At 42.0% G+C, this 14844-nt stretch overlaps 1 protein-coding gene across 3 annotated transcripts in view; it reads right to left on the reverse strand.

The window, feature by feature from the left end:
- Positions 1-14844, reverse strand: part of ATP9B (ATPase phospholipid transporting 9B (putative)) — a 409962-nt gene that overhangs the window by 212781 nt on the left and 182337 nt on the right. For all 3 annotated transcript variants that reach the window (XM_068237042.1, XM_068237043.1, XM_068237044.1), the window contains exon 10: positions 5252-5327. In XM_068237042.1, coding sequence (XP_068093143.1) covers positions 5252-5327 — 76 coding nt within the window. The remainder of the gene's footprint in view (positions 1-5251; positions 5328-14844) is intronic.

The raw sequence follows: 14844 nt of genomic DNA on the forward strand, positions 1-14844 counted from the left end.
ATTTACCAGGGTAGAGAAGATAGTGAGTGAACCTGGGATTTGTGAAGAACGTAAATCAGAATTGGCCAAAAAATTCAAGTCACGAGGATACCCGGTTGGATGTTTGAATACCTGTACGACAGTGCACAGATCGAAACCGAGACCTTTTGGCCGCATTCCGTTTGTATCGACATACAATGTATGTAGTGATGTGTTGGCAAGGAGCCTGCGCAGACACTGGTACATTTTGAGAGATGGTTTGCCTCGGGTTCCGGAGTTCCGCTATCCACCTATAATGTCATTCCGGCGGGCTCCAACGGTTAGAGACAAATTGCGGGTTAAGAGCACATCGGGTGCTTGCGCCCCGTCGGCCAAATCTGGCATGTTTCCCTGCATGTCATGCCACATGTGTGGTAACATCATGCGGGGTAATAGGTTCCAACATCCTACCATGGGTACCACTTATTTCATTAAAGAAAGATATACATGTGATTCAACTCACGTTGTATACCTCATTAAATGCCCCTGCAGCTATATATATGTGGGCATGACCACACAGAATTTAAAACTTCGTATTTCTGCACATAAATCTGCAATAAGAAATCATACGGTTGGGCAGGCAGTATCTGAACATTTTACTATGTGTGGCCATAGTGTTGCTCAGTTAAAAGTGATGGCAATAGATGGGGTTCCCAATACATGGAGGGGAGGAGATCGTGTCAAGGAGCTCTTACGCAGGGAGGCTGGATGGATCAGGAGACTGGATGCCATGGGGAGGGCAGGTTTAAACAGAGAATATGATTTATGCTTTTGTATTTAGGTGGTGTCATTTAATAAGCCTGTTCATGTCTATGTATTTGAAGTTTTATGCTCTTTTCTTTTTTCTTATCATGTTTTATCTTTGTTTTTATAGGTGCTCCTGGCAGCTTACAATATCTGACAGCTCACACTGTGGTGGTGCGGCGGGATTCCGAATGCAGCATACGGAGATGGGTGTGAGTATGATAGCGGCGTTTTGATTGTTTATATTTGTTATGGTAGCTATGGCTACGTTTCTTCTGCCGCTCCACCCACCGTCCCTACGCTGTAATACCGCTCTGGCCGCATTGGTTGGCAACAGGGAGCGGTGATTGGCCTGCTTTGGGTCATGTGACTATGACATCACTTCCGGGATACACGGAGGTTGTCAGCGGGGACATGAGCGTCCTGGAGCCTGTGATGCGGCCATGGTAGCGGCGGTTTTTGCGCTGTGCCCCCATAGGTGAGCTGCCATTTAAAATCCTGCATTCTGATTGGTGTTTTAGACATTTTATATGTTCTCCATCAGGTCCGTTTTTGTGTGCTGCTGGGATTGGTTATGGGATTGTGAGGGGTGTGTCTATTTCCTATATATTTGGCATATGCACTGTGTTTTATTGTATTTTGTCTGCAACTTGACAAAGGCCTTGTTATGGCCGAAACAGCAGTCTGTTGTTGCGATTGGATGGCAGAATAAAGTGATTGAGCTATAATACTTCGTGTGGTGCCGGTTTCTGAGGATACTCATACGTTTCTAAGGCGTTTACTGATAATTACATCAAGTTTGAAGAGAGTCAACATTTGCAGTGTTGGCCCTTCTTTTCAAGACCTCTGCAATCGCCTCGGCATGCTATTAATCAACATTTGGGCAAAATCCTGACTGATGGCAACATATTCTTTAATAATGAATGCTTGGAGATTGTCAAACTTGGGGGGGGGGGGGGGGGGGGGGGTTGTTTGCCCGCCCAGCTCTTGAGGATTGACCACAAGTTCTCAACTGGATTAAGGTCTGAGGAGTTTCCTGGCCATGTACCCATAATTTCAATGCTTTGTTCCCTGAACCTCTTATCACTTTGGCATTATACCTCGGTGCTCCATTATGTTGGAAAAGGCATTGTTCTTCACAGGGCTGTGGAGTCAGTCCAAAAATCCACCGACTCCGACTCCTCAGTCCTCGACTCCTCTAATTTGCATATTACAATTTTGTTGATTAACAGTATGTTACGTGAAATTCGTCTCTTAACTGCCAACGCTTAGGAATTTTACAAGACAACTGAAGTGAGAAGGATATGTAGACTACTATATTTATTCCCTTTAGACTAAAACTAGTCCTTGGTAAGAGTACTTGTAAAAGGTACAGACCGGAACAAAGAACATCTATCAGGCCCTAGGCAATGGGACTGTGGGTACATGTAAGAGTGATGTGCAGGTACTCTGCAGGGGAATGGGGAGATTCTTCCTCTATTACACATTCTTCATGCACAATCTGAACCAGGTTTATAGGTGATAGACAACACCCCTGTGTTCAATGTGCACAACATTCTCAGTGGATTCCCTGCAGCTCTGTGGGGAGTGCATATGTAGAGTATAGTACTACTGTGTAACAAAGTAAACCTGAGACAGATGAAATTAAAGTTTTATACATACCTGAGGCTTCCTCCAGCCCCCTTCAGGCTAATCAGTCCCTCGCTGTCCTCCTTTGCCACCTGGATCTTCTGCTGAGTCCAGGTACTTGAGCCAGTCTGGTGTAGTGCGCATGCACACACTCCGCCGCCGGGAGCGTACTACACCTGCGCAGCACTATTGTGCAGGTGCAGAACGCTCCTGGCTGTGGAAGCGGCACGTAGCCAGACTGCGCTGACTGGCTGAATTACCTGGACTCATAGCAGAAGATCCAGGTGGCGGAGGAGGACAGCAAGGGACCGAATGGCCTGAAGGGGGCTGGAGGAAGCCCCAGGTATGTATAAAGCTTTTCTTTTAATTCGCCTCAGGTACCCTTTAATTCATAGTCACCAAACCAAATTTTAACAACATATCAAATTATTTGATTTCATGAGCAAAGAGAGTGCATACATTTGCATAAACCAGCATCAATGCAGAATTATTTCCATCTCATTGACCATCTCTATTAGTGACACAGCTACACATCAGGCTTTATTCTTACAGCATAGACGTTATTTAGTATATATAAGAGATTCCTGTGTACACATCATATATACTGTACAGTCACAATCAGATATGTATATCTGACTTTAAAAATACGGGGGACTGCTTTATTGAAGCAGCACAAGTACCTAATTGTGATTGGTTTATTTCATTTTTGTGGACTGAACACAGCTATTACTGTATATATACTGTATATATACACATTATTTTTAATGACTATTATCTGAGAAATAGAACATTTTATCATATTTTCTATTTTAATTACAGTTACAAATTCATTAAGAGTCGGTGCATTTTTTCCCGACATAGACTCCAGGCACCCAAAATTGCTCCGACTCCGACTCCACAGCCCTGGTTCTTCACCAAAAATGTTTTGGATAGTTGGAAGAAGTTGCTGTCAGAGGATGTTTTGGTACCATCCTTTATTTATGGCTATGTTCTTAAAGTACCCCTGAACTGAGAGGGGATTGGCAGTTATCCTTTCCAATCATGCTCTCTTCAGCAGTCCTGCAATAAAGTCCTGTTAAAAAAAAAAAAAAAAAAAAACACCGCCGCACAACTCACCTACTCCGGGATCCTATCGCTGCCGCCATGTCCCCCCGTTTCTACAGGCATCTTCACTGTAATGAGGTTGAAACGGAATTACTTTTAGATTACTTCTGGGACAGCACAGTGAAGATGCCAGCAGATACGGGGACACGGCGACAGAACGGGAGAGCTGACAAGGTGCAGAAGGCAGCGACTGGATCCAGGAGTTGTGCGGCAGCGCTTTTTTTTTTTTTTTTTTTTACAGGTCTAGAACATCAAATACAGGAGTACTTTAAGCAAATATGTGAGTGAGCCCACTTCCTTGGATGAGAAGCAGCCCCACACATGAATGGTTTCACTGTGCTTTACTGTTGGCATGAGATAGGAGTGATAATAGTGCTCACCTTTTATTTTCTCCAGACAATTATTTTGCAGATGCCCCAAACATTTGGAAAGAGGCTTCATCCGAGAAAATGACTTTACCCCAGTCCTCAGCCGCCCAATCTCCAGGGCAACCTCCTAAAGTCTTTGCCTCGCACTAGAAACTAACCTCCACAAACAAGACATAGATTTCCAATAGCACGGTTCCGAAGCAGTTAAGTAAATATGCAAACATTACCAAGGAATAAAAAATGAGGTTCAGAGAGGATTGGTGATTTTTGAGCCAGAGAAAAATAATGACTTATCAAGTACAGAAAAAACATAGGTATAATATGTTACGACATGCAGAAAGCATCATAAAATAATAAGTTATGAGGAAATCAGATGTATGAAGTTTGATGAACAGCAACAGGAAACCTCATGGTGAACAGTTCTCCAATCCCTGTACAGTATGAAGCATTGTTATTGGTCGTACAGTGTGGGCGTAGTTTACTATCTGAAACCAAAAAGTTTGAGAGGGTAGTATCCACCCAATCACATTAGCAGAATTTCCCTGTGAGGTTTCCTGCTGGGTCCCCTAAACTAGACCTAAACTAGACTAGCACCGTCTGTTTTACCGATTGAGTCTGCTACTAATCTATTTGTTGCCACCGTTTCAATTGGTTAATGTATGATCAGCAGGTTATCAATAATAAACATGATTGGGAACAGCAGAACATTTTCATTGATCACAAAGCAGGTTAACTGAGGGCTGCATATTTCTGTACTGCATCAGTCGTACTGAGCAACTTTGTCAGTTATATTTAGGTGAATGGAATACCCTGTATATTCTATGTACAGATAATTCACTTACTCCAGCCAAACAGGCTAGCTAATTGACACTTATTAAGCAGTTGCTAACTGTTTAAATTCCCTGGCTGAAGGTATTGTCTAACAACTAGGTAAGGATGACAAAACACTTCAGCAGAAATCTGACTAAGGTGAATAAACCACCACCCAATTGATAGTTTTCGATCAGGAATTAATTGACTCTGTATAAATGGATCACAATGAGCTTGTGTACAGCCACTTTTAGGGACATCCAGTGTGAGCAAAAAGCAAAGATTTGGTTAAATAGGAATAAGTAAAGCTTCATTCCCATTCTACACTGAACTGGCATTCCTGATCTATGCAACAAAGCGTAGTTTTCCTTCTGTACCGTCAGCCCTTCTACATAGCAACATTGCTCAACTATAGCTGAGAAACATGTCTGTATGAGCTTGTGCCAAGAACTATCATCTTAAGAATGGAGTTACACTCCCCATAGGCAAGTTTATGTGCAGATTAAGTCTTAACAATATATCAAAAGGGTTATCAATAATAATTGGAAAGTTCTATGTTAACAAAATATTAAGCTTACCAGATGCAACAACAGTGCTTGCCCACAAGGTGTTTTCAATGCCAAGACTTTCATGTATAGATGGGTCAGTATCTTCCTGTAAAGAAAAAAATATATTAGATAAAATGCAAATGCTAAAAAAACACTATTAAACATTATCATGCCTTAAAAAATATAAAATGACCTACAGATGATTTCATAATAGTTCCAGCCTACCAGCTCTTTCAAGAACTAGGCCATGGTTGGCATCATAAATCTCTGCTAGGACTGGACTTCTAAAGAGCAGCCGAGTTTTGTGTTGAGAAACTTCTACTGTTGATGTCTCCTACCTAGGGCACATCTGGTTGACTGCCACAGTCCACATGCAGGTTTCTATTGGCATTCATGACTGGCAAGATAACTTCAACCAGGAAAGCTCATATGGCAAATCTGCCCTAACCACAGGCAAGCAAATGGATTATCAGCTTGGGGTACAAATGAATCTTGTCAGAGGTTACCATTATCTAAGAATCAAACTACAATTTGCAGTTACGGTAGAGTCTCGTTATTCGCCAGTGACGAAGATTGGCACATGCACAGCGGCAGTCCATCAGTGATTTCCACAAGCCACAACTGCAGCATATGCACAGTGGCAGTATATCAGTGATTTATACAAGCCACAACTGGTGCACATTCACAGCGGCAGTCCATCAGTGGTTTCCACAAGCCACAGCTGCAGTACATGCACAGCAGCAGTGCATCAGTGATTACCACAAGCCACAACTGGTGCACATGCACAGCGGCAATCCATCAGTAATTACCACAAGCCACAGCAGCAGCACATGCCCCACGGCAGTCCATCAGAGATTACCACAAGCAACAACTGCAGCACATGCACAGTGGCACTGGGTCAGTGATTTCCACAAGCCGCCGGTTAACTTGATGCATATCATAGAGTCTTTCTCAGTAAGACAACAGTGATTGACCAAATAGAGCCACAATATCATGTTCAGTGTCTGGAAACATTGTAATTAGCAGTACCACACAAAGCTTCTAAGTTTGACACCCTAATTTTGTGAGTATCTTATTGTCTTTACATATACTACCCATTACTTACTACGTACTGCACTATCAGTGGCTCTCAAGTCTTTTGCATTTGAGCTTACTCAGGTATATACTTCATCCCTTTACTCGTGGCTGCTGACCTAATTTCAGAGCAACAATATAACCTCTCCCCTGTATTTGGGCTCTGGGACACTTCAGAAATTGTTTAAACTGAAGCTTGGCAATAGTCTATGGTCCCTAGATCAGTTGCAGAACAGTTATAGCACTGGCTACAGTCTTGCTTCAAAATAAACTCAGAGGATACAAGTACCGGTATATGTTTGTTAGCTCTTTTCCTTTGCCACTTTGTCATAATAGTGTCCAGGGTATTTTTGTAAAACAAGTCTTGGTAAGTAGCATAATGCTTAACAACAATATGAACTATGCTTAGTCCAAGAATATACAGTATATATACAAAACAGAGGTCTACTGAAGGTGCTCTACTTGCTGTAAGTCAAGCACATCTTCCATCTGGTCTCAAACAGGACACATTTTATGGGAACATTTCACAGTTTCTCCACAATTTGCAGGAATATCCAGTAACATGAGCAAGAGAAAAGAGTGCTCTTTTAGCAAATTCAGAGATTATCTTTCAGAGATAAGTGGATTGTTCAAACATCAATATATGATACCATTTTACTTGTGTCAAATCCCATTTGACCACAGATCAATTTAATTTTCTTGGTTTCATCTTTAAAAAGCAATCATGAAAATTTAACTATTTGACATTTTCTTAAAAATCATGACCTCAGAAGACAAGATGGGAAAAGAAAAAAATTCAAATGAAGGCACATACAATGAATTACGAAAAGAAAATGAATAGGAGACAAAACAGCAGGTACTTTAATCATACAAACACAGTGATAATCATAATGATATTGAGACGTGGCACTGGTAAGTTAATTAGTTTTTACTTGAACTGGTTCTAGTGTGTGGATGTGCTTTTAGAGTATAGGCGCGTTATACTGTAATATTTATTTATAAAGTAGTGACTAATGCTACCTTATAACTTTGACCCTTTCAGTGCACATTACAAATGTTTGCTATGTAAAGTGATGTTCACGTCTAATGTTGTTCTAGCAATGAAAAATTAGCAAATATTGTGCAGTTGTCTACACATGAGCACCGTGATTATATAATTTCAAACATATCACTTTTAAAGTACTTGGTCAAACAGCACATACTTCTAGAACTTTAGACTGCAATCTTATGTAATTATGAGAATTATGAAACAAGCAGAATTATCAGCTATTCCCACAAATCCACTCCCTAACTCACTAAGTTGGGCAGTTTCAGACCACATCACCATGTGATTTTAAGCTGGGGAATCCTCTTGAAACACAAATTACAGTGTTTTGGCACTGAGCTTACCAATTTATCATGCTGTCCAACCAACATTGAGTGTAATCCCCCTATACCTTCCTAGTGGTTCTGGGTCACCATGAGCTATCTGGGTATTTTGCTGTACGACCAACAAACAAACTAGCACCTTTCTTATCCAAATGAATACAGCCACTCTCTTCGTCCATTTCTCCCCACAAGCCTCTGATGCTAAATTCTATCTGCTCATTGCCCCACCACTGACTTCCTGTTACTCAGAGAACCGCACTCAAACTTATATCTCTCACAACATGTTCAATAACTTGTCCCCAGCATTTATGTTTTCACTTATTCAAGATATCTTCTGAAAGAAAATCTTGGCTCTGTACATGGACTGCCTTGTCATCCTCCATAGTCACCTAATGCTCTCACACCCAAGACTTCTAAGGCATTTCATTATGCACTATATTCATTATGCTTCTGTTCTTTGATTTCCCCAACCCTGTCCTTAAAGGGAACCTGAACTGAGTAAAATTATTTAAAATAAACACACGATGTACCTGCAAATAAATATTACATACTTACCTCCCAGTCAGTTCCTCTCAGGAGCTCACCATTTTCTTCTTACAGTGATCCCTTCCAGTTCTGACAATATTTTGTCAGACCTGAAATATAACAGTTGCTGTCAGTTATATATCAGCTGCTGTCAGTTACAACTGAATGCGCAAGGTAATGTCCTTGTTTCCTAATGGCTCAAGTGGGTGATATTACAGTTTAACAGTGTGCTGACCAGGAAGCTGTTATGGGGTAATGGCCATTTTCAAAATGGAGGACGGAAAATCCCATTGATCACAGTGGACACACAGGACGCAGGAGAGGAGAAAGAGCTTGAGGAGTAGACTACACAGGAGGTAAGTATGACCTGTGTATGGTTACTTTGACTTTTTATTTTCAGTTCAGGTTCTCTTTAAGTCCTTTCAATAGTACATGTTTAGCAGGAACCCACAATCATTCACAGGTTGGGTAATTCGTTTCTCAACAAAGCCGATCAACCTCTTCTGGACGTCTGTTTGTGGCTGCTTATCCGTGTCAGGGTGTAGATTTCAACTTCGTTCGATCCTGCCGTTACCGCCACTATGCAGCCCACTCAAAGCAAAGCTCCGAATCTCAGTCAGGAGCACCCCGTGACCACTGTGAGCCAATCAAAGTGATCACAGTTTGTTTCTTACAAAAAAAAAAAAAAAAAAAACAGTCTCTGGTCCTTAGAAGCTATCGGATATCAGGCTGTCACTTTTCTCTAGATTTGTCACTGAATTTACAAAAGAGAAGCCAGATTCTGATCCTTGGTAATCAGTGATGTGACTATCATGTAATTTGTACCCTGAATTGTCAATCCAAAGAAGTGAGGGTATGTGGTTCACTGACTTTCATCTCAGCCTCATCACACTGCTTTTTGAAGTGGTGATCGGTGGTAAACAAACTGGCAAACAGGATGTTTTAAACCAGCACCACTAATGCCGTGTTGCCTATAACCTTCAATGCAATAAAAATGGTGAATGTCATTTGATGGTAACTTGGTAACGATTTTATAGATCTAAAAAAATAATAAAAAAACAAATCTTAAAAATGCCATAATTTTGAAAAAACAATTGCTCTTCTCTAGTGAACAGCCAGCTCATCCTCTTCGCATATGTGCTCCTTAGTGTATTATACTTATATTTAAATAGGCACCGTAGTGGCATATAGTAGAATATAGTAAACTATTCAGAATGCCCACTTTTACGTTAATTATCTTGGATTTAGCATCAGAAATCCTTCCTATATCTATATATTACACATAAAACTCTGAGCACAGTTTTTTCTGATACCACTTGGGTAAAAACAAGAGTGTCCCATTACCACAAACAGCCAAAACTCTTCCCCCAACTGTAGTGACCCAGGTTATAAGGTCATGAGCACATTGATCAATCCCCTTTGTAAATGCCCCAGTCTCCTTCTACCCCTTTGTGAAAAATTCTTTCGACTTTATTTCATCTGGGCCTTTGACATAGTGAAAGTGAAACCAGTTGTGCAGAGTGTAGGCAGCCGCAGTAACATATTATTTCTTTTTATACTATTATTATAGTATTTTAGCTGGGTCTATTGATGCATGTGCCGCTATGTTGCTATTTTTGTTTGTATGTTTTTAGTGTTATAGGGAGTACATTTAGAAGGTGTTTTTATTTTTACGTACCTGTCACTTTGCTACTGCCACCGAATAAATTGGGAGGGATTTTCCACCTCCAAGGGGAAGAAGATGACTGGGACATTAACCTCAGAGATTATTGATGTATGTGCTGATGACCTTATAACTTGGGTCACTACTAACAAAGGCTCATTATGGTCACACTTGTGCATGAAGAGGAGGGCGGAAGTGAACTTAAAGAGGGGCCTGGACAGCGGAAGTGGTCTGGATGATGATGTGAGAAGCCTCTGGAGGATCCAGAGGCTTCCTTCTTCTTCATTTTTTTATGCTAGTTCTAGTTCTCTTTAAGCATGCTTAAAAGCTTTAAACTATGACTTAATTAAATAACTTCCCTTAACCCCAACCGTTACCTCGATCCAAGCTCTGCACTGCTCTTGATTGCTCTGCCAATTCTTCGCTGAAGGTGGTACCATTAGTGTACATGTTTAGGGTTTGTACACGCATCCAATTTTGATTGGCCAATGAATGACCAATTTTACCATCTCCATGTAGTATGAGGACCAACAGATTTTGAATACTATAAACAGATTGTGTAGGTAAGCCAATGATTAGCCAATTTTACCATCTCCATGTAGTAGAGAGCTTACCTGCACAATCTGTTTATAGTATTCAAAATCTGTTGTCCTCCTAATTGTTTTGACACAGATTTCCACATAATGAAACAGTGACAAAACATGTGTCAACTTTTGATTATGTTATTTGTTCATCATGTGCTCAGATTAACGTGCATATGTCTGGCTTATTGACAACAAATATTGTCACATGATGTGGCTATTTTTGAACTTTTAAAGTGCCTCTAAAATCCTTAAACTAATAAAACTGTGAAAAATAAAGCGCAAACCTGCTCTCAAGAATATATGGCTGATCAATAAGGAGCCCTGCTTGCTGAAAGATCCATGTCCCTGAGTCCTGGTGGGTAAATGGACATGGGCAGGGTCGCACTGGGACACTAAGTGTCCACCAGGGAAGTTTCAGCCTGGGGCCCACACGCCCCTGGATTTGGAGCTCACATACCCATGTATTTTGTAAATGTGATGTCAGTGTTATATAAATACATGATAATTTGGTAGGACATTAGACTATGACAGGGAATAGATTGTGAGCTCTTCTGAGGACAGTCCATAACATGGCTGAGCAGGGGCTGCTCCAGAAGTGTTTTTGTGAGGGCGGCAGGGGGGCTATGCAAGTGCTGAATTTACTGGTGTGGGAGCTGTTTATACAGTATGTGCGGCACGCAGTGCACCACAGCAAAAAAAAAAGAGGTGTAGTCGTGCACTGGAACATAGGCGTGGTCATTATGGGCAGACAAAATGTACATGAATTAAGTAAGGTGTTATTCACAGAGAGTGGGCCTGCCCAGAAGAACTTTAGATAAAATAATCAAGTAGTTACATGCCTCATGATAGTTCATCAAGTAGTCACATGCCGTTAAATAAAAATATTAAGTAGTGACACCTCCAGATAAAATATTTAAGTAGCCAAGTGCTTTACAATTAACAAATTAAATAGCCATGTGTGTCAAGATAAAATAATTAAGTAGCCGAGTGGACCCTGCATACATAAATTAAGTAACCATGTTCCCCAGAAAACAGAATTAAGTAGCCGAGTGGACCCTGCATACATAAATTAAAGTAACCATGTTCCCCAGAAAACAGAATTAAGTAGCCATGTGCCCATATTTATCAGTATTAGGTAGCCAGTGCTGGCTGTGGAGGGCTGGGTGCTTTGCTGGGTGCTGGGGAGGGCTGGGCGCCTTGCTGGGTGCTGGAATGAAGAGAGCTGGGTGCTGCCTGCTTTGCTGGGTGCTGCATGGCTACTGGGCGCTTTGATGGGTGCTAAGCTGGGGGTTTGCTGGGTGCCGGGCTTGGGGCTTTGATTGAGGCTTTGCTGGGGGTTTGGCTGGGGCTTTGCGGGGTTGGAGAGCTGGTCGCCTGGGTGCTGGACTGGAGAAGGCTGGGTGCTACCTGATTTGCTGGATGCTGCCTGGGTACTGTGCGCTTTGATGGGTGCTGGCCTGGGGGTTTACTGGGCACTCTGCTGGGTGATGGGCTAAGGGCTTTGCTAGGGGTTTTGCTGGGTGCTGGGCTGGGTGCTTGGCTGGGGGGCTTTGCTGGGGTAGGAACTTTGCTGTGGGCATTGCTGGGCTGAGGCTTTGCTGGGCACTTTACTTGGGGCTTGGCAGGGGCCTTTGCTGGGCGTTTGGCTGGGGGCTTTGCTAGGTGCTGGGCTACGGGGCATTGCTGGGATGGGGACTTTGCTGTGGGCATTGCTGGGCTGGGGCTTTGATGGGAACTTTGCTTGAGGCATGGCTGGGGGCTTTATGAGGGTCTTTGCTGGGCATTTGGCTGGGGGCTTTGCTGGGTTGGAGGGCTATGCGCCCGGAACTAGTACACTTTACATGCAGGAAGTGACCAATGACGTTACTTTCGCATTTGCAGTGTCCCCGTCAGCAGGAAATGTGCGCCCTGTTCTGCCTCTTTCTGGTCACCGCTAATCTGAAGTTTGATTGAAAGAAGCAGCGGGGACTGGGAGGCACACTGCGGGGGAGGCCCCATGAGAGAGAGCAGCGCCGGTGCCATGGCAACTGGCACCGGCACCATTTTTAAAGTACAAGAGGGCCCACGGGGATTTTCCTGTCTCCCAGTCCAGTCCTGGACATGAAGTCAATTCAAGTGCAATCACAAACTTTTAAGCAGTCCAGAGAGTAGATCTTATTTGGCCCAGGTGCAGGTGACAATTCATAAGTAATCATATGCTTGGTTATTTAGAAATCAAAATATTTAAGCTTTATGACACTTAAATATAATTTGCATAATAATTTGGAATGCGGTGTACTTCCTTTTAATCAATTCACAATGGTTGACTGTCCTGCTCATCCACTGCTCTAATAGTTTTAACCATAGACCCTGAACAAGCATGCAGATCAGGTGTTTCTGACAGTCTAACTGGATTAGCTGCATGCTTGTTTCAGGTGTGAGATTCATACTCTACTGCAGGCAAAGAGATCAGCAGGACAACCAGGCCACTGGTATTGTTTAAAAGGAAAAAAAATTGTCAGCCTCCATATCCCTTCAACAGAGTCCCTTCTACAGTGGTGTGAAAAACTATTTGCCCCCTTCCTGATTTCTTATTCTTTTGCATGTTTGTCACACTTAAATGTTTCTGCTCATCAAAAACCGTTAACTATTAGTCAAAGATAACATAATTGAACACAAAATGCAGTTTTAAATGATGGTTTTTATTATCTAGTGAGAAAAATAACCTCAAAACCTACATGGCCCTGTGTGAAAAAGAAATTGCCCCCTGAACCTAATAACTGGTTGGGCCACCCTTAGCAGCAATAACTGCAATCAAGCGTTTGCGATAACTTGCAACGAGTCTTTTACAGCGCTCTGGAGGAATTTTGGCCCACTCATCTTTGCAGAATTGTTGTAATTCAGCTTTATTTGAGGGTTTTCTAGCATGAACCGCCTTTTTAAGGTCATGCCACAACATCTCAATAGGATTCAGGTCAGGACTTTGACTAGGCCACTCCTAAGTCTTCATTTTGTTTTTCTTCAGCCATTCAGAGGTGGATTTGCTGGTGTGTTTTGGGTCATTGTCCTGCTGCAGCACCCAAGATCGCTTCAGCTTGAGTTGACGAACAGATGGCCGGACATTCTCCTTCAGGATTTTTTGGTAGACAGTAGAATTCATGGTTCCATCTATCACAGCAAGCCTTCCAGGTCCTGAAGCAGCAAAACAATCCCAGACCATCACACTACCACCACCATATTTTACTGTTGGTATGATGTTCTTTTGCTGAAATGCTGTGTTACTTCTACGCCAGATGTAACGGGACACGCACCTTCCAAAAAGTTCAACTTTTGTCTCGTCGGTCCACAAGGTATTTTCCCAAAAGTCTTGGCAATCATTGAGATGTTTTTTTAGCAAAATTGAGACGAGCCTTAATGCTCTTTTTGCTTAAAAGTGGTCTGCGCATGGATATCTGCCATGCAGGCCGTTTTTGCCCAGTCTCTTTCTTATGGTGGAGTTGTGAACACTGACCTTAATTGAGGCAAGTGAGGCCTGCAGTTCTTTAGATGTTGTCCTGGGGTCTTTTGTGGCCTCTCGGATGAGTTTTCTCTGCGCTCTTGGGGTAATTTTGGGCGGCTGGCCGGCCACTCCTGGGAAGGTTCATCACTGTTCCATGTTTTTGCCATTTGTGGATAATGGCTCTCACTGTGGTTCGCTGGAGTCCCAAAGCTTTCAAAATGGATTTATAACCTTTACCAGATTGATAGATCTCAATTACTTTTGTTCTCATTTGTTCCTAAATTTCTTTGGATCTTGGTGTGATGTCTAGCTTTTGAGGTGCTTTTGGTCTACTTCTCTGTGTCAGATAGCTCCTATTTAAGAGATTTCTTGATTGAAACAGGTGTGGCAGTAATCAGGCCTGGGGGTGACTACAGAAATTGAACTCAAGTGTGATAAACCACAGTTAAGTTATTTTTTTAACAAGGGGGCAATCACTTTTTCACACAGGGCCATGTAGATTTGGAGGTTTTTTTCTCACTAAATAATAAAAACCATCATTTAAAACTGAATTTTGTGTTCAATTATGTTATCTTTGACTAATAGTTAACGGTTTTTGATGAGCAGAAACATTTAAGTGTGACAAACATGCAAAAGAATAAGAAATCAGGAAGGGGGCAAATAGTTTTTCACACCACTTGTATATAGAATCACAGTAGAGTACAGTGGCGTTTCTTAATGGTTAAATGTCTCCACTCCTTTCACTTTACTTTAGTGAGAGTCACAGCCATTATAACAATCATGTCTCATGCCTGGTGGCAATGTGTAATACAGGATGCTTGAATCTATTAACAGATTGGCACCAGAAAGATAAAGTGCTACAGAGACTAGCTGCTCACCCCATTGCTTTATGCTTTTAATAAGCTAAAATACTAATTTTGTGTTGTTTTAA

The sequence above is a fragment of the Hyperolius riggenbachi genome, chromosome 5 (assembly GCF_040937935.1).
Source record: "Hyperolius riggenbachi isolate aHypRig1 chromosome 5, aHypRig1.pri, whole genome shotgun sequence".
Taxonomy (NCBI): Eukaryota; Metazoa; Chordata; class Amphibia; order Anura; family Hyperoliidae; genus Hyperolius; species Hyperolius riggenbachi.